The sequence below is a fragment of the Oncorhynchus keta genome, chromosome 22 (assembly GCF_023373465.1).
Source record: "Oncorhynchus keta strain PuntledgeMale-10-30-2019 chromosome 22, Oket_V2, whole genome shotgun sequence".
Classification (NCBI taxonomy): domain Eukaryota; kingdom Metazoa; phylum Chordata; class Actinopteri; order Salmoniformes; family Salmonidae; genus Oncorhynchus; species Oncorhynchus keta.
Genome location: NC_068442.1, coordinates 22,318,390 through 22,343,846, shown reverse-complemented (window position 1 = coordinate 22,343,846; position 25,457 = coordinate 22,318,390). Strand labels below are relative to the sequence as shown.

The window sequence follows — 25,457 nt, the reverse complement described above, 5'->3', positions numbered from 1 at the left end:
CCTCCTTTCTGTTCTCCTGTACACCATCTTTACACCCATAAAACACGTCACCCGGCCTAGCATGATGAATGACAATACACAGGAAGCTGGATTGGCACTTCCACATGTCTCACACATACACACAAACACACGCACACACACACACATACATATCTATATATGTCAGAGTGGTCAGTATGATGGATGATAATACAGGTTTGACAGTCCCATCCACAGATCATTCTAGCCCAGCCTTCCACTGAACTATCTGTGACTGGGCCTGGCTTTCCAATTACTGGCACCGTACACAGGGAAACTGTCTGTCCAGGGAGCCCGGGCACAGGACATGCTCTGAGCAAACATGCTGGCTACATAGCTTCCATAGCTTTATCTAATGTCTGACCAGGTTAGCTGCTGAGAAGTTGTATCTGATGTCTGAAAATGTGGTGGGGGAAGAGAGGAGAAGGGGGGAAAGGGGTAAGAAAGAGGGGAAAGGGGGTGGGATTTAGGGAGCTATACACCTTAAAAACTTCTTATGGCTGGGGGCAGTTTTGAGTAGCTTGGATGAAAAATCATACAATGTGATTTTCTGGATTTTTGTTTTAGATTCCGTCTCTCAAAGTTGATGTGTACCTATGATAAAAATGACAGACCTCTACATGCTTTGTAAGTAGGAAAACCTGCTAAATCGGCAGTGTATCAAATACTTGTTCTCCCCACTGTATGTTTTTTCAAAATGCATTTTTTCGCAGAATGCCTCATCAAACATTGTTGTATTCCATCCGTGAATACGAATATAATTGTTAAATTACGAGCCTAGTTGGTTTAGCCACGGAAAAAGACAGGAACCCTCACGCTTAGCCAGGATTGGCTGAGATAATGGATGGGCTGGACATGCCGGGAGAGGAGTTTAGATTGGTCTGCCATATAGATATAGGCGCAGGTCCTAATCCAGGCACTTGTCATCTCCCGTCTGGATTACTGCAACTCGCTGTTGGCTGGGCTCCCTGCCTGTGCCATTAAACCCCTACAACTCATCCAGAACGCCGCAGCCCGTCTGGTGTTCAACCTTCCCAAGTTCTCTCACGTCACCCCGCTCCTCCGCTCTCTCCACTGGCTTCCAGTTGAAGCTCGCATCCGCTACAAGACCATGGTGCTTGCCTACGGAGCTGTGAGGGGAACGGCACCTCAGTACCTCCAGGCTCTGATCAGGCCCTACACCCAAACAAGGGCACTGCGTTCATCCACCTCTGGCCTGCTCGCCTCCCTACCACTGAGGAAGTACAGTTCCCGCTCAGCCCAGTCAAAACTGTTCGCTGCTCTGGCCCCCAATGGTGGAACAAACTCCCTCACGACGCCAGGACAGCGGAGTCAATCACCACCTTCCAGAGACACCTAAAACCCCACCTCTTTAAGGAATACCTAGGATAAGTAATCCTTCTCACCCCCCCCTTTAAGATTTAGATGCACTATTGTAAAGTGACTGTTCCACTGGATGTCATAAGGTGAATGCACCAATTTGTAAGTCGCTCTGGATAAGAGCGTCTGCTAAATGACTTAAATGTAAATGTAAATGTAGATCAGTCGTTTTTATTGCAAGTTACAAGTTATACTGTTAGTTAGCTTGCTGGCTCACCAGCTAACATTACGTGTACGATCTGTGTAGTAATATTATTAGATTCAGAAGCCATTTGCATGGCTAATTATAGCTAGCGAACATTGAACCTAGTTTGTTAGGTTTAGTTACCTGCAGATTCACACTACAACTATGACAATGTTTGTATTGGTAGTAGTATGAGTTGAGATCATTCCGTTTTAGCTAGCTGGCTAAACAAAAGACTCCACTTCGGCCAGATTATTACATGACCAATCAAGTTAGTCAGGTGTGTCTGGGGGGGATTACGGTCATCTATTGTATTTCATGAAAATGTGTACATGTCTAGACAATAGTGACCCATCCACTTAGAAAGATGTGGTTGGGAGGTTGGTTATAGCATTTCCTTCACATGACCCATCAATTTAGACACGTGTAAGCGTCATCTAATAACTGTCAAATATTTTTGAAATATCTGGACACTTTCTGTTTTTGATTTTGGTACTATACAAGTAACTATTTCAGTGTACCGTTTACACCTTTTGTATCCTAAGCATGTGACAAATAAACTTAGATTTTACTTGATATAGTGCGTGTTCACCACATGGTCTCACATGTGAATCCTTAAAGGGATGGGTGGGGCTAAGGCTTAAGAGGGTGGGAACGATGATGAATGGGTGTAGACAAAGAAGAGCTCTCCAGTAGGTGTACCAAAACATTCAAGGCCATTTTCTAAAGAGTGAGGTTACAAGTTTATGAACTTTCAAAGCAGAATTATTTTCCACTGTTCCTCAACTGCCGTTTATGATATATAATTTTCTAGCTCCTTGTCTCGACTTTTTATCCAATGTAAAAAGAAACATTTGAAATGTTGCTACATAAGACCAAATCTAGACGGTCGGTCACGAAGGTCAACAGGCACAGTATCTGTATCTGTATCGGCTGGGAATGACAATGAAAAAGCAAAGGTGCACATTTTTATATTAGCAGAACATTGCTTCTATGGTATTATATTATGGGCTCTTTATTCTACCTGTTACTACATTTGAAAGTTAGAAAAACACTTAGTTTAGAATATCTACATAAATTTAGCAATTGCATTCTTATCATATTACTCTGCAGGCTACTGACCTATTTAAAGCTTCCTCTGGCCTCTGGACACCATCTGCCTGTAGTTATTGAACTCAACCTTGGTTTGTTGTGAATGAGTGGGGGGAAACAGCTGTGGGCAAGGTTCTGACAGATGGGTGTGTCTCTTGATGGTGGCAAGGACACACCCAACAAACACCCATATCAAACCACACCCCCAAACTAACTCGCATTTGGCTTCTGTCTTGGCCGGCAGCATTTTTTGAGGAGCAAGCCAGAAAACAAGGACCAACTCAGCAGGTGCCGTTCCCCTTTAAGACTCAACGATGTCTGCAGAAAGAATGGGGTGTTACCTATGACATGACACATTGACTGAAAAAAAATGATTTTGGTTATTGAACTATAGTAAATGAAGTAGATTTACACCTGATAATGGGATTGCGGTAAAGCAATATTATCATGGGTCCCGGATCTGTATTACACATGAATGCATAATTATGGATATGAATAGCATTCTCTTCATGGTGATGTATACTAAAAACTTACACAAATGTATAAATATGCAATATCCTCCTTTGCATATTTGGGTATTATTCTACACACTGGGTATTATTTTAATGAGCTCCACACCCAAACAAGACCACATTTGGTTGGTCCGGGCCATACCAAATCTGAAACAATCATAGACGTCTATGTTTCACAAGTTTGGACATCAAAGTACAGCACAGTAAAGCTCAATAAGACAGTACAATACAATACAGAACAGAACAGTAGAGTTCCGTACCGTACAGTAATGTAGAGTGTAGTTCAGTACACTAGTACAGTAGAGTTCAGTTCAGTACAGTACAGAATAGTATAGTTCAGTGCAATACAGTACATTAAATAATTTTAATCACTTAATACATTTTATCAGTAAAAACACTATAACTAATTGGTAGGTCTACCTTTACTTGTTACTTCTGTGAACGTTCATTATCCTCCATCCTCATGAGGGAGAGAAATGAGAAAATATCTCAAAGATATGTGTGTTTTTGGTTATGGAATTTCAAGGCACAGGGCAATGTTTAAAGAATGCAGAAAAAAATCTCAAACGAAATATAAGTGTTGATATTACTGTCAGTTATCATGGGGTTCAGCAGGGGTATATGTTTTCGAAGACCCATTTTCCATCTGTTTGACCAGAAATTAAAGCTTTAGGTTATTCCACATTTTTAGGATGAAAAATTGTTGAAGAATGTAGATATATATATTTTTTATTTTTTTATTTTTTACCTTTATTTAATCAGGCAAGTCAGTTAAGAACACATTCTTATTTTCAATGACGGCCTGGGAACAGTGGGTTAACTGCCTGTTCAGGGGCAGAAAGACAGATTTAAGTGGAGACTGGTGACTTGAACAATTAAGACGGATGGGAGACCCATGGTATCGGCATTGAACGCACAGAGATCTCATAGTGTTTTTCAAAAATCTTCAAAAAAGGAATTATTTTAACCTAAAGCATTAATAAATACATTTATAGTACAATATTATGGGGAATGGGAATGAGAGGGCTACTTCCACAGTGTTTGGAAGGGATCACAGCAGTGATTGAATGAGGGAATGAGGCAGGAGTTGAGGTGTTCAGAAGACAATAACGCAACACACTACATAGTTAGACCAAAGAGCTAAGAATGAGTTAGTCCAAGCAAGGAGTCAAATCATTCATGTGAAATAATGTAATTGTGTTTGTGTATGTGATTGACTCTACATAGAGTAATGAGAGAAGATTGATAGAGCTACTCACAGTGCTTGAAGAGGAAACATTCAATGTGCCAGTGGATGAGTGGGCACGTGAGACGTGGCTTCAGTTCATGTCAGTACAGAGTTGACAATGGTAGTAGAGTGGATTGACTGGTCATCACCTCTTAATCAGTGAACAGGAGGGGACTTAGCTGGAAATACAAATAGCAGATGCATTCCATTACAGCTGTGCCATAGTAGGTTTGAACAAGTTTCTTTGTGAAGTTAAGCACAGAGTTCACATCTCGCCCACTTGACACATCAAAGTAGCCCAATAATCATTCCTGAATAATGCCCTGATCAATGCACATACCTGATGATAACTGACAACTGCAAGAGACTGGTGGCACCATAGGTCCCAGAGCAGGGGGGCAATCTTTACCCCCTGGGGCCCAGTGTTTTTCCTTATCTTTGAACCTAACCAGGAAAACTCTGGACCCTATAAGGTATGACAGTGATTAGTCAGTTGTAAAAAGGTTTTATCAGGTGACATGGTTTAAAGACACTGGAAAAAAACTCCTGGCCCTGGAGGGGGGTGAAAACCCTGTCAAACTGCAGAAACCTTATACTTGTTCATATTCGTTAAATTTAGACTAGATTAGGAAGGGGATTCCCTCTACCCAGATGCAGAGACAACAGCTGATAGAAAATAGAACTCACACGGCTGAGCTTTATGAACGTTTGCATCATGCAGTTCTATCCAACTGTAGGCTTTATAAAAAATGATCTCACATCTGTCATCATTATTATGTTGATTGATTAATTCCAGTGAATCATTTTGGATTGAAAACGTATTGGCAGCCTTGCTAGCCCAAATTTGAAATTAAACCAAATTTGATCACATTCACATTTTCACCTGACACAAATGGACTATAAATACATAACGTTACCAATTAGTTTACCCTGACCACATGGACAGTGCACATAGGCTGTATGCATCTGCTCTTATTAGTCGCCTACAGTTGATCAGACTGAAAAAGTGTCTAGTTTTCATCCCGTACAGCATGTCAGATCTCTAATGTTTAGGTGTAGGCTAGGCTGCTGCAACATTTATATCATGAGTTTTTTGCTTGTGTCTGTCCGGAGTGATTATGTGTTTTCATTTTCGTTAAATAAATACCGGAGGAAAGTGGAAAGTCTACTTGAGCATATGTGGAAAAATGTGCTGTGTCAACCTCTCTATACTCTTTTTTAATGGATGATGCACTGAAAGCTATCAAATGAGTCAAGTTGTATATGTTCAGCAAGTAAAGCATTATCTGCTCATTGTAGTTTCCCTTGTCGGCGGAACTTTCCTTCTCATATTGTCCTCCAAAAGCAACTTCTTGCAGGCCCAAAAACACAAGGGATTTGATAACTGCTTGAGAACATCTCTGTTTCTTCTAACTTTCTCCTTGTGACGCAGGCTTCCATCATGATCGATGCAGATTTTTTCCCCAGAAGCTTGAATCTGATGTGGGCATTTATATGCTGCTTGCTGATCATTCAATGTTCTTCAGGTCACTGTACCTACCTTTCAACCAAAGCTCAGACTTTCCAAAAAGCAGGCAAGGCCAGCAATACAGGCAGCTTGATAAAAGGCTCCTTGTTAGCCAGCTATACTTTTGATACTAGTTGGTATTGAGCGCCCTCACATTTTCATCAATTAAACTGATCTCAGCAGAGGTGAACCCCCACTGTTATTCGCAGTGTACCCCAGAGAATGAAAGGGGTTCTTCAACAAAAAGTCCACAACATTTTCGGCAGCATTGGTCATTCTACCATTCTGGCGGAGAAAACTGCACACTTTTGCTGGTAACGTTAGCTAGCTAGCTACTGAATTTAGCGAGGCACATTTAAATAAATTGCACTAACTGGACACAAAATAAAGTTCTAAAACCAAGGAAACAATTTATACTATACTTCCTCCATCTCCTGTGAATTGAAAAAACTAATTTGAATTGAGTAATATCCTAAAAATGCTCATCTGTCACTTTTCACTCTTAATCTCTATCCAACAATGTCAACAAGCTTCTCAACACATCGAACCCCTATAATGATCTGTGGCACAATCCCAATACAACTCACTAGGTTCATTCTCTGATCCTAATTCTATGATTAGATAGACAACATGTCAGTTCATACTGCAAAAGTTTTGATTGCTTGGAGGATGTCCTCTGGAAGTGGTCATAATTACCATGTATGTCTATGGAAGGGGGTGAGGCATACGAGCCTCCTGGGTATTGTATTGAAGTCAATGTAGCCAGAGGAGGACGGAAGCTAGCTGTCCTCCGGCTACACAATGGCGCTACCCCAGACAGTGCTGTTGAAGTTACTGTAGACCTTCATTGCATATCTAATACAGTTTTATCTAAAAAGGATAACTTTTTAAATATTTCACTATTTATATTTTTATGAAATTTCACTGAGGAGGAAGGTCCTCCCTGTCCTCCTCTGAGGAGCCTCCACTGGTATATATGCCTTAAAATATAGACTCTTGGCTTTCATTTGACATGCTCCTATGACCTTCACATGTTGGTGTCATGTGTCCTTTTACATGGAAATGGATTTTCAGTCAGAGTGCTATAGCTCTCTCTTTCTCCTTCTCTCTGTCACGTTCGTCATATAAATAATATAATAATAATAATAATATATGCCATTTAGCAGACGCTTTTATCCAAAGCGACTTACAGTCATGTGTGCATACATTCTACGTATGGGTGGTCCCGGGAATCGAACCCACTACCCTGGCGTTACAAGCGCCATGCTCTACCAACTGTGCTACAGAAGGACCAGAAGGAGTAGAGCAAGATGCAGCGTGATATGTTTCCATCCTTTATTTTGGAAATTAAAACTTCAAAGAACAAAACTCTCCCTCTCCCAGAGCTACTGAACTGATGGTATCAGAGTTTCAGAACAGGACAAATACAGAATGGGCGCATGGACAGACACCAACACAATACTAAGAAATCACACAGTGCATGTGTGCCCAGCCATTTTACTTATTTATTTTTTAGTTAACACGGGAAGTTGACTGAGAACACGTTCACATTTACAGCAATGACCTGGGGAATAGTTACAGGGTGATGAATGAGCCAATTGGAAGCTGGGGATGATTAGGTGGCCATGATGGTATAAGGGTCAGATTAGGAATTTAGAGAGAACACTGGGGTTAACACCCCTACTCTTACGATAAGTGCCATGGGATCTTCAGTGACCACAGAGAGTTTAGCGTCCCATCCGAAAGACCTGCCCTGGGACATTGGGATATTTTTTTGATTAGAAGAAAAAGTGCCTCCTACTGCCCCTCCAACACCATTTCCAGCAACATCTGGTCTCTCATCCAGGGACCGACCAGGATCAACTCTGCTTAGCTTTAGAGGCAAGCCAGCAATGGGATGCAGAGTGACATGCTGCAGGCATATGATGTGCGCCTGTGTTAACAGGCCTGGTATCTAGTGGCTCTGTAGAACAGTTGATTCTCTCTGCTTCTGAACACTGCTGGAGGAGAGTAGTGGCCAACCCTGATCCTTGCCTGACCTCTGAGCATGGAGTATGGTCCATTCACACTACACACTCTCTGCTCCTGCTGTGCGTTGTGGTGTGTGTCTGTGTGTGTACATGTGTGAGTGTCTGTGGGCATGTGTGCGTGTCTGTGTGCATTTCAACATTTTTATGTGTGTGTGCAGGAAGAGTTGCTGAACAGAGGAGGATATTGACACAGCATTAACATGAGTGAAAATATTTGGACTGTGTGGAAACCTTGGGAGGAACTCCTGGACATGGCATAGTAAAACAAACCTCTGACATCAATACTCAATCAAACTATCGCTGACCCTCCCAGACATTTTTCTAAGGGTTAGGTGTTTGTCTAAGAAGAAGCATAGTGGAGCTTCTTTGTTACAGGCTAGGTGGGTAACAGTGAAATGTTTGGCCATGAATGGAAAACAGTCAAATATGTCAAGATCAGATGTTTTAAATATTTCCAGACTTCAGATAACCTGTATCGAAATATGTCCAAACCCACCTCCTTGCCAACTTATGCCTGAGTCCTGATTCTAGGTAAATAAAGGAATGTTGGAAAACAACACTGCCTACAGTATAATCACATAGACTCCTCACTCCCCCGTGGAGGAGATCATTCATGAGAGATCGATTGCAGACAGCTGGTAGAGGAAGAGGGAGGAAGAAAAGGGGTGTGTACTATGAATGCCAACGGTAGACATCTGAATGGCAGATATCTGAATGATCACTACTGAGGAGTATGATAAGAAGAGGATTCACAGCAAAGTGATTTCAAATGTGGCCAATAATCTGGCACTCACCTCCTCCACAACAGATGATGATTTAGAACATTATGCACTTTCATTTGAGTCATTTAGCAGACACTCTTATCCAGAGCAATTTATAGGAGCAAGTAGGGTTAAGTGTCTTGCTCAAGGGCACATTTTTCACTTAGTTGGCTCTAGGATTTGTGTGTGTATGTAATGAGAGCTCTATTGTGTTCTGCCAGTTAACAGGTGCAGCGTGGGAGGTAGTGTCATTAGACCTTTGGGAGGACAGCTGCCTCTATGGACCATGATCCTCTCTGTCTGTCCCTAAAGTAAACATCCAAAGAAGCTGTCACATGCTGATGGATACTCAATATCTGTCAACCGCTTAAGCTCCTCCATTTCTCTCTCTCTCTCGCTCTTGTTCTCTAACGACCTCTTTCTTTGTTAATTCATGAAGCAAGTGATTGGTCTCTTTTGAGATGCGGTCCTATTTCCTGCCTTTTACACTTATCCTGCACATAATGTGTAATGAAATCAACATACCTATGTGTGAAGGGCTATAATTAGACGAGTATGACATCAATGGTCATGAGTAGGGCTGTGGTGGTTACTAAATTTTGCCAGCCAGTGATTGTCAAACAAATAACGGTTTCACGGTAATTGACCGTTAATGATCATAAACACATTTAGCATTTCCTGGCTTCCATACATAGCCTACAAGCCATTTTAAAAAGTATAATAAATCCATGTAATATAGCCTACAACTTCACAATTAATCAATTTTGTATTTTAGACAAGTCTAAAGAAGCATGATATGAAGAAAATATAGTTTATTTCAGTAGAAAATAAGAGCATTACTCTTGAGTCCTTGCTGTATGTTAAGTCCTGATGTGGCTATGCCAAATACCTGTGGGCTACACTAGTTCATTTAGCAGATAAGATTTGTTTATAATTCCGTTATTTTATATTATTTAATAGTACGAAGAATACAATTGAACAAAGCAGAATAAAATATAAATAATTTTCTCCAAACGATTTGAGCGAGTGCGCACATGCGGCAAATCTGTGTTGAGCGGTTAATTAAGAAAGAAATAGGTCCTCCTATATGCTTATTTTAGAGTTAGTAATGTAACTTTAGTTGTTCTACAAATGTTGGGCTATATGTTTTGATTTTCAATGCATTTTAAGGCTGCATGATGACAGTCTAATGATGATTTGTAAATAGTCGCTTGAAAAGCATGGGATCTACTTAGTTTTTTTGCGCAGGCTGTACACACTCCAATAGTCTCTCATTCACAATTTTACAAGCACTTGATAATGCCTCGAATTCCACGGCGGCATCCCCTTTGTGGCCGTAATGCACACTAAAAAAATCCATGCCTTTTGCGGTCCGGAGTGCTGCTTTGTACCCTTCTTCCTGAATGTGCTGCGCAGTCCGAAGGGTCAGACACATCGCGCCCTAATCCAATTCTGAGCTGCATATTGAACATATTTGAAGAACTGTCCACATTTACTTTTGGTCAGCCAAGATGAGTAGGCCTAACGAACAGCAAAAGTACTGGCCTTTTAGTACAAACGTAGATATATTCTGTGCGAGAAATAAGTATTCCAAACATAGTTTCGGACAGTTGTGGGATGCGATAGAATGCCAAAATAATACAACCACTGGCATAAAAAAAACTGCATCTCAGCACAAGGTGTCACTACAGTCCTTGGTTCGAATCCAGACTGAAGCACATCCGGCTGTGATTGGGAGTCCTGGAGGCGGCACACACTTGGCCCAGCGTCATCTGGGTTTGGCCGAGGTAAGGCCGTCATTGTAACTAAGAATTTGTTCTTGTTGTTCTTGTTGTTGTTCTAGTTAAATAAAGGTTCAATTAAAATGACGCAATAGATTGTAACGTTTAATTTAAAATGTTGATACACTATTTGGCTATTTCTTCACATTCTAAGCCCAGTGTAATGTTGACTTTGGGAGTCGGAAAGCAAGTGCAGGCGGTGAGTTTAATAATAAACGGACCAAAACAAGATACGCGGTTAGCATACAGAAATGAAACACATAGTCAATACTGCCTGGGGATTGGAACTAAGGGAGTGACAGATATAGGGGAGGTAATCAGTGAAGTGATGGAGTCCAGGTGTGCCCAATGATGAAGCGCGGGTGCGTGTAATGGTGAATGCCAGAACCGGTGGTTAGTAAACCGGCGACGTCGAACGCTAGAGGGGAGGAGTGGTAGTATACGTGACACGCAGCAATGCGGACATTCTAGTAGGGTATAAGCTCGAATGTGAATGGAAAACACCATTATCTAAATTGACAGCAAATGCAATCATGTATGTAACGCTTTTATTATAAAGGTGCATTTTCATGGTGAAAAGGACCTTACCCAAACTTGAAACTCACCCGCTGTTTATATATGCCAGTTATAAGAAGTTATTTGGTCACTTTAGTTGTGATACAAACTTTATTAAAACATATAGGCCTATGGACTGGGCTACATGAGGTGTGATACTAACCTTATTAAAACATATAGGCCTATGGACTGGGCTACATTTTTTTTAAAGGCTTTGGTTCTTATCCTGGGCATCATTCACAGGTGATAATATCAATCAATCATTTAAATGTATTTATAAAGCCCTTCTTACATCAGCTGATGTCACAAAGTGCTGTACAGAAACCCAGCCTAAAACCCCAAACAGCATATGTAATTCACAAGTAATATTGTCACCCATCAGACAATTCTTGATTTAATCTTGTCTTTACATATACTAAATAATATATGTGTGACGTTTGTTTTGATGTAGAATGGACCATTATTATGCACCTGTATCAAAACAGGGGCAGCGGGAAAAATACATGTTATCTATGAACTTAAATAGTGAATGAAGGATGCTATTCCTGTGGTTTATTTTCTTGCCAGCCAGGTAGACTATGCTCCAGTTTTAAATATAAGCAATGTGCTTAATATTAGGAAAGTTGAGAAAAATATATAGTAGGCCTAGCCAATAGAAAGCTGATGGGATCCTCCTCTTTTTAATAGAGACCATCACTCTGTTTTCTCCCACAATTACATAGCCTATAGAAATCTTGCGCAACATGAGCTCATGGGCTGTCATGAAGTGTATGATTAGATTTTCTATTACATTTGCATTGATGTCAGAGTGATTAGTGGGACAATAGAGTGCTGACTACCAGGCAGTTAGCAAGTTTGGTAGGCTACTAATGACCAGCAGCAGCATCAGAGCCTAATTACCATGATGAAACGGTCACGTGGAATTTGACTGCCATCATTACTCATGACCGCCTGTGTGGCGGTAATACGGTCACACAACAGCACTAATCATGAGGTTACAAACATATTTCCAACATCAGAGAAACATCATATTACAACTTTATACTCTGCTAAACCTGAGCAGTATCAGATGTCGTCTAAATGGCAACAGCTAGAGAATAATAGCTAGAGAATAATAATAATAATGTTGTCATTATTATTAATGATAATAATGACGCACACACACACACGTATACACACAGCTGCTAGAGACTGGAACAATGTACAAAAAACAATTAAACTGGAAAGTTTTTCTGTCTCTCAGCTTTGAAGGACTCTGTCATGGACATTTTCACTGACATTCGATGCTGTTATTTTGTAGGAGTTATTTTGTAGCTGTTATGTGAAACAATAACGTAGGCTTCTGACTGTGGTGTCTGTTTTCTGTCTGTCTGCACTGCTATTGTTGTTGCTTCCTCGTTGATTAGTCTGTTCAGTAGTGCTATGTCTCTGTTATTGTGGTCTGCCATGTTTTGCATTGTTGCAGTGGGTCTCCCATTATGTAGCGTTGTGATATACCTTCTCGTCATAATGTGCTTTGTTTCTTCCTACTTTGTCCCTCGTGCTGTTGTCTGCCCTTGTTAATGCTTGTGCCATGTTGTGTTGTTGCCGTAGGTCTCCCTTCATGTAGTGCGGTGGTGTCTCTCTTGTCTTGTTGTGCTTTGTTCCCAATGTCTGTCAGCTGAACAGCTTTTACCCCCAAGCCATAATACTCCTAAATAGTTAGTCCAGATAGTTAAATAGTCAACCAAATACCTATATGCACAGCCCCTTTTTTGACTCATCACATACGCTGCTGCTACTGGTTATTATCTGTCCCGTTGACTATTCACTTTATCCCTACCTACATCTACATATCTACCTCAATTAGCCAAGTTATTGTTACTGATTGTGTATTTATTATTACTTGTATTATTGCATGCTATTACTTTTCTATTGTTATTATTTTTTGTCTCTCTGCATTGTTGGGAAAGGCCCGTACGCATTTTACTGTTAACCTACACCTGTTGTTTATAAAGCATGTGACAAATACAATTTGATTCGATTTTTGATTTGATGTATCTGTGCTGTTGCCAAGTCTGTTCTGTCTACTGTATGTTGTCCGTCTTGTCTTCTTTTAATCCCCACCCCCTGCCCCACAGGAGGCATTTTGCCTATTGCCAGGTCGTCATTGTCAATAAGAATTTGTTCTTAACACACAAACACACACACACATAACTTTCATCACATGCAGTGAGCACAATAACCGGAACGTTTCAAATAGATGGGCATTCTATTCCGTCCATGTGACTGAAGATAATCAGAATCAGAGAAATCAATGTCTCTTTGAAGAAAATGGAAAGAGAGAAAAAGACCTGAAGGAAAGTGGACTCCAAAGAGCTATAGCTTTGTTCAATGTTACAGTTGTATAAACATACTAAGGAGTGTTGACAATATCTGTTACAGACACACACACACACACACACACACACACACACACACACACACACACACACACACACACACACACACACACACACACACACACACACACACACACACACACACACACACACACACACACACACACACACACACACACACACACACACTGGAGAAAGAACAGACTAACAGCAGGATCTTCTGGAGAAGAGTACACACTAATAACAGGGGCTCAGACAGATGAGAGAGAAGGGGGGAGAAGGGAGAGAGAAAAAAGTAGGGAATGAGAGAGGAAGGGAAATACAAGAGATTCAATGGAGACAGCAGGAGAGAAGGAAAGTGGCAAGTGAGAGTACCATTTTTTATATCAAGAACATTTTATATCAAGAAAATAAAGAAATTGAATAAATTAACTGAGCAAACTAGAAACCTTTCAATATATAAGTTTAAACATTATTTTAAAACAATTTAAATATAGTATATAGAAATGTTGTGGGACTATAGTAGATGAAGAATCAATATTTTTTAAGATTCTTTTGAGTATTTATTGGGTCATTATGCTAGTGTATTATGTATGTTTGTAATAGTGTGTTATATGTGAAAGTGTGTTTGTATTATAAATTGTATTTGAATGTTAAGGACTCTTGGAAGATTAGTCCAAATGGGGATTAAAAGAGATCCTAATAAAATCAAATCAAATCAAAATGAAGAGTGAGAAACACGGGACATAGAGGACAAAAGAAAGGGAGAGAAAATAAAAGGGAGAAACTTAAAAGGCTGGATAAACTTAGTCTCTGGTCCATGTTAATGCTGCAGGAAAAGGGTGGTAAGAGGATTGAGTAAGGAGTGGAGGAGGACAAGGAGAGAGGGAGGAGAGGAAGAGAGAGGTGGATGGCAGCGCTGTGTGGTGCTCTGCGGAGTGGAGAAGGGCAGTATTCCTTGGAGTGTGTGGGGGAGAGGCTGACCCTTAGAGACACACAGCAGACTGCACTTCAGCTGTCAGAGAGAGAGGGAGGGGGGTAGCTAATGCTAGAGAGATATTTCTTCTCATTAGCCGGGGTCAAAAGTCAGCCATGAGCAGGAGAAGGAATGATTGACACACACACACATTCTGGTATGTATCCTCTGTTCTGAGCAGTGGAAACAGTTCACACTAGTAAGAACAGTTGTTTGGATAACCCCTGCCTGTTCAGTGAGGAGAGAGAGAGAGAACGAAAGAGAGAACACGAGAAAGAGAGAGAGAACATAGAACAGAGCAGAGACCACACGTCCGGCACGAGTCTCCCTTTCCTCTCTGCCTCTACTGCGTCTCCTGGGCAAGCAGCCAGAAAGACACTGCCTCCGTTGGATCCTGAAAGAAAACAAGCTGAGGATACCGCAGCGCTGCCTTAGACAGAAGGACAACATTTACGGCAAGACTTTGGAAGGATTAGCAGCAGTATACGTTTTCCTTCATTTGCTCAGACAGAAAGAAGATACAACATTCCTATCACAAGAAGGACAAGAGGTACTGACTGTACAGACAAACAGAGTCGGACAGACAGATGGAGAACAGCAGTGGTCATGCAGCCGTGACTGTAACAGCTGGAGTGCTCTCTCCCTCGCCTGAAACAGTTGCTTTTAAGAGCTGCATTCCTCACACCCTCTCATTCAGAAACTAGTAGTCGTATAGGATCTTCCCTTTTAAAGAGTGACACAAGACTGCAGTAGTCCCTACAGAACAGTACAGGCTTTAGGAGAGCAGTTGAAGGACACAGTGGATTGTGAGTTACCTGTGGTCAGAGACTGGATTACTGCCTTTTCATACAGAGGATAGTTGGAGGATGATACTGCATATCTGATTCAATATAACAGACCCTGGTCATAGAACCTGGACTCCCCCGGTTGGATATTTCCTACTCTTCCCTTGGACTTAAGTGTTGATTCACTCTGGATTGGCTTACTCCCTGCTTAGTGACCGTGTGTGTGTGTTTGTGTGTGTGTGACTGATTGTGTGTATGTGTATCAGGATGGAGTGTGTGAGGAGTGTGTTTCTGATGATGTGTGTTTTCCTGTGGAGCTCAGCACACTCAGCCCAGAGTGTCTACCCCAGGATACGACTCTCCCATAAAGGTAGGCATCAGGCACTGGAGTGAGTGTAGACATTGGCTAAGCATCAGCATTAATGACATATCCATGCATTGTACACAAAAGCCCTAACTAGTCAAAACATGCTTTATGGAAACAAACATTCTTGTTCCAGCTACGTTATAGTACATTGAGAATCAGACAGGTGTGTCAGTGAAAATATGACATGTAGACACCTCTACACAACCCCTGAACTTTCCGACAGAGTCATTTTCCAATTGCTCCATGACATCAATTTGCCGTGGGGACGAGCTGATCAATAGTGCATATTGATTGGAACAAATTATAGAGAGTTGGAAAACATGATCCAACCTGCAGAAATAAGGTCATGCTCTCCTCAATTGCTTGTGTGTGCCCCTATACAGTAACAGTGAAAAAGGTTTTGACACACCTACTCATTCAAGGGCTTTTCTTTATTTTTACTATTTACTACATTATAGAATAATAGTGAAGACATCAAAACTATGAAATAACACATATGGAATCATGTAGTAACCAAAAAACTGTTAAACAAATCAAAGTATATTTTATATTTGAGATTCTTCAAAGTAGCCACCCTTTGCCTTGATGACAGCTTTGCACACTCTTGGCATTCTCTATTTTTTATTTGTATTTTTATTTGTATTTTTATTTGTTTAACACTTTTTTTTTAGTTACTACATGATTCATGATGTGTTATTTCATAGTTTTGATGTCTTCACTATTATTCTACAATGTAGAAAATAGTCCAAATAAAGAAAAACCCTTGAATGAGTAAGTGTGTCCAAACTTTTGAATGATACTGTGTAGAGTATCATTATCTACTGTTATCTAAGACCTACATAGTCTCTGCTGTGAGAAACTGTCAATGAGTATAAAGATGACTCAATGTCAGAGTTTTTAACCTCAGATATGGCATAGTGACGATTGTTTAGTGAAGTGTGTGTTTTCTCCCTGACTGTCTTGGGTGCATGTTAGAGTGTTTTTTTTGTTCTTCTTGTTGTTGAATAGAGAATTGTTTATTTCCTCAGACCACAGTGGTTGGCATTCCACAATGTGGCTTTCTCTACTGTTATACCGGTGGGTTGAGAGATGGGAATACTCCTGAGGGTATAGTGGTGTGTATGCACTGGTGCGTGTGTTTGCATGTGTGTGTCCATTGTGTGAGTATGTTTTCTCGTCTGTTTATTTAAATAGTATATTTTAGGGATTATGAGGCTCTGACTTTGTAGTAAACACATCTCTTCTCTCTCCACAGTTACTTTAAATTCTATAGCAACAGTAACACAGATAATTCTACATAAAAAAAGGTGTCGGCCATGGTTGAGAGTACGTGTGGAATCTTTTTGGTCAATAAATTGTATATGTGTAAGGGGCAGAGGCCTGGAACAGGAATGAACAGTGTGGTATATCCACATGGCACCCTGCTATGAGTACTCACTGTGCCCGGCTATGGCTTGTCTTTAACAGCAACATTTTCCCTCATCACCACGCTGGTTTAGATAAATTCTCACATTGAATTACCTTATTATATAGATGGAGGCGGGAGAAGGAAAGGGAATGGAGAGAGGAGGAAATGAGAGGTAGAAAGTTCATGAATAATTTAAGAAGAGAGAGATGAGGCCGGGAGGCAGGGAAGGAAAGAGAGAAGAGCGAGTGAAGAAATTGAGAGAAAAAGAGAGAAAGGAGAACAACAGGGAGGGAGAGAGTAGAGTCGTTTGGTTAGTGGAGCATGATAGGCAAGTATATTGACAGAGACCCTTGCTGTGTGTTGGGCTTTGCTGATGTGTTCAATCATAAACGCCACAGCAATAACAGTAATAACCCACTGGGCACACCATGTTATTTGAACGTGTAAATGTGGGTAATATTTGGTTGAGATGTTGATCATTGAGATTTCAACCTTTATTCACCCACTCAAAAAGACAGCCTACAGTTATTTTATTTTGGTACTATAGTTGATTATTATACTTGAGGATTAATCAACTACATTTAAATATTGGTGTGAGGTTAAGAACACATTATGATCGGATTTTCCCAAAACGCACCATGAATTCAACGGGTATTAACACCAATCCATGAAGTGTGTTAAGTAGATGTTTAGAAGGAGTTGCCATTGTGATGTAGGCTTCTTTACATTAAATAAGGATAATAGCCTAAATCAAGAATAGGAAAAACAAACTGTATCAACCAGAATGCTCTTGAAAAGCACCCCGATACATTTCTACTTATGCTGCAAAATGTATCTTCCAGATTTAGGGTTTATACTACTGTTGGCTATTGTCATTCTGTGTATCACAATTAGAGCAGTAACTTGGAACAACATTGGGTAAACCTTTGTCCATGTAAAAACTGTGTCGAAGTCAAGAATGGTTGAAATAAAAAATGTATTGCATCACAAAATAGATTTACCATGCAAAAACATAAATAAAAAAGCCACAAAATGGATTTATGTCAGAGGCTTCGGAACAGGCTTCCATGCTTTTCATTTTCATCCCCTTACTCATTGGCCCTCCCACTGCCCCCCTTGCGGTCGGGTGTATATTTCAGGCAGGTTGACATCAGCTGTAGTATTCCTGCCTCTGTAGTCTTTGATTCGCCAAGACTCACATCTGCTGTAAAGGGGGGAAACAAATATTATCTAGAGAAGATATTCAAATGTGGTAAAATGTCATGATTTGGATTCCCCTGTACCTACAATGACGCTGCAAAGGTTGGAGTCCTCAATGGCCCCTTCCCTTTGTTTCCTTTCATATTCATCATTGACATGAGGCCATTTGTCTGGTTTCAGTCTAGAACACAATATAGGTTCTTCACAAGCAACACACCATGGTCTCATTTAAAATTGTAACAAATATGTAACAGTTTACTAGTGCATTACTCTCTTCACCCAGTCCGGGATGTCTTTTCCCCCAGATTTCAGATCAGAGATAAATGTAATTTTACAAAAGGACACTAATGCATTACACATGTACAGGATTTTAACATCCAGTACTTTATGGCAATATGTCATTCAATTCATACCATTGAAACATTTAATTTCTCACCATGTATTTTCAAAAATCGTTCTCCATTAGCTTCTCTTCCATCTTTAGTAAATCTACCTCCGTTTCGTTCAGGTTCAAATTTAATTCCTCAACCTGACTAGGGCGACTGTCTTTAAGAGGTCACGGATCTCACAAAGGAGATATATGCCTCTTGAAAGTCTGAAACAAGGTCGTTTTACATTTGTTCACTTCCAAGTATAAACAGCTTAATTTTAATATCATTAAAAATGGTTTAGAAAGAAATGTGTCATACTTGCTTCTGGCGTAGGAAAAGGGTCTGATCCTTTGCAATGCTTTGGTGAGGGGGATCTCTCATCTGAAGAGGCAGAAGCAGAGTCTCGCACATGACCATCCCTGGAGCCTGAAAGCTCAACATTTTCTGAAATAAAATATTGGACATCATGGCAATTCTTGGTAAAATTAGAATGCCTTCCCCAAATACATCAGTCAAGAATGAGAAATAGGAGTGCCCTTAATTTGTGAAGGATCCTCTCACTATAATCACTTGGTGGCTTGCGCTGCATTTTAGTTTGCCATTTCTCTATCCCCACACTTGGTGGCTTGTGTGGTGTTTTAGTTTGCCATTTCCCCTCACCACCAATACTTGGTGGTTTGCAGGGGCTTTAGCCTTTTGCTTCTTAGTGGCACTGGCTTTCTGGTGTGTCGGAGCAGATTTGAGTTGGGGTTTGTGGGTTGGCCTACAAAAATAAAACACATGCAAGTGTAACATAACGTCCAGCACATTTCTACATAAATGTGTAAGGCAAACTAAACACAATCTAATTTGACCAAACTTTTATTAACCAACGTTTGAAATGGAGAGTTTCATACTTGCGTCTGTCACAGGAAAATGGTCTGATCCTTTGCAGCGATTTGGTGAGGGGGATTCCACAATTAAGAAGTCAGACAGAGACCATGCCCTAATGCTCCAGGGTTAAGCCATGTGAGAGACAAAGATAATTTGCTGTAAGAAAAGGTTGGACAACATCATGCCAATTGTTTTTAAAATTAGAATAGCTTTCTGAGACAAAATGATCAAGAGTAAGGAGTTGGCTTAAATTGTGAAGATTGGTCCTCACCGTCATTACTTGGTGGCTTGTGCTGTGTTTTAGCATTTTGCTTCTTGGTAGCAGTGGCACAGGTTCTGGTTCTTCAGGGCAAATTTTGATGGGGGCTTGGGTAGACCTTTCCCTGAAAATAAACATGCAAGTGTAAAATACCATCTGGCCTTTTTCTACAAACATTTGTCATGGGTTTTTTTTAAGTGGAAGACTTAAAAAGTAAACCTAAACCCATTACCAAACATTAAAGCAAAATTCTACAACAGAATAGGGGCTTGGGTGTTAACCTCCCAAGCCCCTACCCCCTAGCCTGGTGATCCAGATGGATGCCAGCTCGGTTTCACGTTTGTTTCACTACACTAACAATGGTGAAAAATGGAGTGATTCTGTCTGGGTTGAGGCTACCTTCACACACGCTTGTAGATTTGAAAGGATCAGTTAAAATAATGCGGTAAAATGTCCTCCTGACATCTTCACATTGCTGTTTTGATTCTGAATGGTGGGGTGAGGTTTCAAACTATTGCACAGTCATTTTTAACAACCAGCGGTTTTCACTTGTTGCATTTTTAAGTATAATGCATCTTCCATTTACCCAATCTCAGTTTTATCCTCAGAAGCTGGAATGACTTCCATTTAAGAGAGTGTGTGGACCAATCATTTATTACTTTGTCATATTTATTTTGGGGCCAGCACACAGTTTGGTCTTTGATCCAGTACTCTGCAATAACATCTACTTCCTTCTAATTTTCCATCAACACAGCATTATGGCCGACATCCTCTGAGATTAGAACCTGGGGAAATACAGACAATATAATAGAAAGTACTGACACTACAAACCATGACAATGTATAACGCAAGGAGGCCAAGATGCAAAAACAATAGAATTCATTTCCTCCATGCTTGAAATAATACAAAAAAAGAATGGCGCATACTGTATGTTTTGGTCTCATACCTTCATCCGTGCTGTACAAACAAATTAAGAAGACACGTACTTAAGTCACACCAGCTGTGCATAACAGGCGCAACAGGTACAAGCAGATAGTGGATTAGAGACTTGCGAATGGGGAGTCAATGCATATTAACGAGGACTATAGTATAAGAGTATCAAAAATGGACAATTTAAATGTCACATATAATCTATTGCTTCTGATATTGTAATGTGGCCCAGACGGTTGTCTCTTTCCTTTTATATGTGACATTTATCACTAGTCACTTTATACAATGCCACTTAATATAATGTTTACATACCCAACATTACTCATCTCATATGTGTAGCGAAATGCTTGTGCTTCTAGTTCCGACAATGCAGTAATAACCAACGAGTAATCTAACCTAACAATTTCCCAACAGCTACCTTTTACACACAAGTGTAAAGGGATGAAGAATATGTACATAAAGATATATGAATGAGTGATGGTACAGAACGGCATAGGCAATATGCAGTAGATGGTATCGAGTACAGTATACTCACATTAACATCTGCTAACCATGTGCACGTGACACATTTATTAGGAGGGGATTTGATTTGATTTGTCTGTTTTTGATACTCTTATATAGTAGTAGTCGTCGTTTATATGCATTGACTCCCGATTCGCCTGCCTCTAATCCACTATCTGCTTGCACCTGTTGCAACTGTTATGCACAGCAGGTGTGAGATATACATCTTAGAGATATACACTACCAGTCAAAAGTTTTAGATCACCTACTCATTCAAAGGTTTTTATTTATTTTTTACTATTTTCTACATTGTAGATTCATTGTAAAGACATCAAAACTATGAAATAACACACATGGAATTATGTAGTAAATTAAAAAAGTGTTAAACAAATCTAAATATATTTTATATTTGAGATTCTTCAAATAGCCACCCTTTGCCTTGATGACAGCTTTGCACACTCTTGGCATTCCCTCAACCAGTTTAACCTGGAATGCTTTTCCAACAGTCTTAAAGGAATCCCCACATATGTTGAGCACTTGTTGGCTGCTTTTTCATCACTCTGCGGTCCGAATCATCCCAAACCTTCTCAATTGGGTTGACGTCGGGGGATTGTGGAGACCAGGTCATCTGATGGAGCATTGCATCGCTCTTCTCCTTGGTAAAATAGCCCTTACACAGCCTGGAGGTGTGTTGGGTCATTGTCCTGTTGAAAAACAAATGATAGTCCCAGAAAGCGCAAACCAGATGGGATGGTGTATTGCTGCACAATGCTGTGGTAGCCATGCTGGTTAAGTGTACCTTGAAATCTAAATAAATCACAGACACGGCGGTTGGAACCAAAAATCTCAAATTTTGACAAATTTCCACCGATCTAATGTCCATTACTCGTGTTTCTTGGCCCAAGCAAGTTTCTTCTTCTTATTGGTGTCCATTAGTAGTGATTTCTTTAACAGCAATTCGATCATGAAGGCCTGATTCACGCAGTCTCCTCTGAACAGTTGATGTTGAGATGTGTCTGTTACTTGAACTCAGTGAAGCTTTTATTTGGGCTGCAAATTCTGAGGCTGGTAACTCTACTGAACATATTCTCTGCAGCAGAGGTAACTCTGGGTCTTCCATTCCTGTGGCGTTCCTCATGAGAGCCAGTTTTATCATAGCGCTTGATGATTTTTGTGACTGCACTTGAAGAGACTTTAAAAGTTCTTGACATTTTCATTATTGACTGACATTTGTGTCATGGACTGTCGTTTCTCTTTGCTTATTTGAGCTGTTCTTGCCAAATATCGACTTGGTCTTTTACCAAATAGGAAATCTTCTGTATACCCCCCTTTGTCACAACACAACTGATTGGCTCAAAGGAAAGAAATTCCACAAATTAACTTTTAACAAGGCACACCTGTAAATGCATTCCAGGTGACTTCCTCATGAAGCTGGCTGAGATAATGCCAAGAGTGTGCGTAGCTGTCATCAAGGCAAAGTTTGGCTATTTGAAGAAACTCAAACATAAAATATATTTGATTTGTTTAACACTTTTTTGGTTACTACATGATTCCATATGTGTTATTTCATAGTTGTCATGTCTTCACTAATATTCTACACTGTAGATAATAGTAAATATAAAGAAAAACCCTTGAATGTTTGCTTTTTCACATTGTTTGTAACTTATTTTGTGCATAATGTTGCTACCATCTCTTTTGATCGAAAATATATGCATTATGTTATTTTTAACCGAGTTGCTGTGGCTGAGCGAAGACGCGAATAATATAGAGCTGGTTGGGTTTTCCGTGCATCGCAGGACATAAAAGTTACGTCTGGTAAGGGGCGGGATGTGTGTCTATTTGTCAATAACAGCTGGTGTGCAATGTCTAATATTAAAGAAGTCTTGAGGTATTGCCCGCCTGAGGTAGAGTACCTCATGATTAGCTGTAGACTACATTATCTACAAAGCTAATTCTCATCTATATTTTTCGTAGCCGTCTATTTACCACCACAAACCGATGCTGGCACTAAGACCACACTCAACCAGCTGTATAAGACTATAAGCAAACAAGAAAATACTAATCCAGAAGCAGCACTCCTAGTGGCCAGGGACTTTAAAGCAGGCAAACTTTTTACCCTTTTTTCTCCCCAATTTCCTGGTATCCAATTGTTTTGGTAGATACTATATTGTCTCATCGCTACAACTCCCATACGGTCTCAGGAGAGACGAAGGTTGAAAGTCATGCGTCCTCCGATACACAACCCAACCAAGCTGCACTGCTTCTTAACACAGCGCCATCCATCCCGGAAGCCAGCCGCACCAATGTGTCAGAGGAAACACTGTGCACCTGGCAACCTTGGTTGCCTGGCCCGCCATAAGAGTTGCTGGTGCGCGATGAGACAAGAATTTCTCTACCGGCCAAACACTCCCTAACCCCTCGCCCCACGGACCTCCCGGTCGTGGCCAGCCTGGGCACGAACCCAGGGTCTCTGGTGGCACAGCTGGCAATGCAGTACATCTCCCTTAACCACTGCGCCACCTGGAAGGCCTAAAAGCAGTCAAACTTAAATCCATTTAATCTAATTTCTACCAGCATGTCACGTACAAACAAAACTATAGACCACCTTTACTCCACACACAGAGACGCATACAAAGCTCTCTCTCTGTCATGACTTCCACCGAAGTCGGTTCCTCTCCTTGTTCGGGCGGCGTTCGGCAGTCGGCATCATCGGTCTTCTAGCCATCGTCGATCCACTTTTCATTTTCCAATAGTTTTGTCTTGTTTTCCTACACACCTGGTTTTCATTTCCCTCATTAATTGTTGTGTGTTTAACCCTCTGTTCCCCCCATGTCTTTGTGTGAAATTGTTTGTTGTAAGTGCTTATCGGGTTTTGTACCCATGTTGGTTATTTCTTTATGCCATTGGTTTTGAAATTAAACTGCTCCAGGCTATTACCTAGTTCTGCTCTCTTCCGTCTGACTTCCCTGCCACCAGTTACGCACCCCTTACACCCTCGCCCTCCATTTGGCAAATCTTACCATAATTCCATCCTTTTGATTCCTTCTTACAGCAAAAACTAAAGCAGATATTACCAGTGACTCGTTCAATATGGAAGTGGTCAGATGATGTGGATGCTACGCTACATTACTGGTTATCTAGCACAAATTGGAATATGTTACGTGATTCAGCCAATGGCATTGAAGAAAATACCTCAGTCACCGGCTTAAAAATAAGTTAATTGACAACGTCGTCCCTACCGTGACTGTACGGACATATCCCAACCAGAATCCATGGACTACCGGCAACATTGGCACCGAGCTAAAGGCTAGAGCTGCCCTCAGTCAAACCTTCAAACAGGCAAAGTTTTAATACAGGACTAACATTGGACCCTACGACACCGGCTCTGATGCTCGTTGGATGTGGCAGGGCTTGCAAACTATTACGGACTACAAAGGGAAACACACCCATGAGCTGCCAAGTTACGCAAGCCTACCAGACGAGGTAAAAACCTTTTATGCTCGCTTTGAGACAAGCAACACTGAAGCACGCACGAGAGCACAATCTGTTCCAGACGACTGTGTGATCACGCTCTCCTTAGCCGATGTGTGCAAGTCCTTTAAACAGGTCAACATTCACAATTCCTTGGGCCAGAGGAATTACCAGGATGTGTACTCAAAGCATGCGTCCAACTGGCAAGTGTCTTCACTGACATTTTCAACCTTTCCCTGTCTGTAATACCTACATGTTTCAAGCAGACCACTATAGTCCCTATGCCCAAGAAAGTGAAGGTAACATGCCTAAATGATTACCGCCCCGTAGCACTCTTGGTGGTAGCCATGAAGTGCTTTGAAAGGCTGGTTATGGCTCACATCAACACCATCATCCCGGAAACCCTAGATCCAATCCAATTGGTATACCGCCCCACAGATGACGCAATCTCAATCACAGTTCACACTGCCCTTTCCCATCTGGACAAAAGGAACACCTATGTGAGAATGCTGTTCATTGACTACAGCTCAGTATTCAACACCATAGTGCCCACAAAGCTCATCACTAAACTAAGGACCCTGGGACTAAAAACCTCCCTCACAACTGGATCCTGGACTTCCTGATGTGCAGCCCCCAGGTGGTAAGGGTAGGCAACAACATATCTGCCATGCTGATCCTAAACACTGGGGTACCTCAGAGTACTTGCTTAGTCCCCTCCTGTACTCCCTGTTCGCCCACGACTGGGCGGCAAAAATAACTCCAACACCATTGTTAAGTTTGCTGACGATACAAACGTGGTAGGCCTGATCACCGATAACACAAAGTTATACAGCTGCACCATTGAGAGCATACTGACCGGTTGCATCACAGCCTGGTATGGCAACTGC

The 25,457-nt window shown here is 40.9% G+C and overlaps 1 protein-coding gene across 3 annotated transcripts in view; it reads left to right on the top strand.

Annotated features, from left to right (window-relative positions):
* Nucleotides 1-14,515: 14,515 nt before the first annotated feature.
* The window catches only part of sema3e (sema domain, immunoglobulin domain (Ig), short basic domain, secreted, (semaphorin) 3E), a 60,918-nt gene continuing 49,976 nt past the window's right edge, over nt 14,516-25,457 (top strand). For all 3 annotated transcript variants that reach the window (XM_052474902.1, XM_052474901.1, XM_052474900.1), the window contains exon 1: nt 14,516-15,560. In XM_052474902.1, coding sequence (XP_052330862.1) covers nt 15,446-15,560 — 115 coding nt within the window. In that variant the 5' untranslated portion in view covers nt 14,516-15,445. The remainder of the gene's footprint in view (nt 15,561-25,457) is intronic.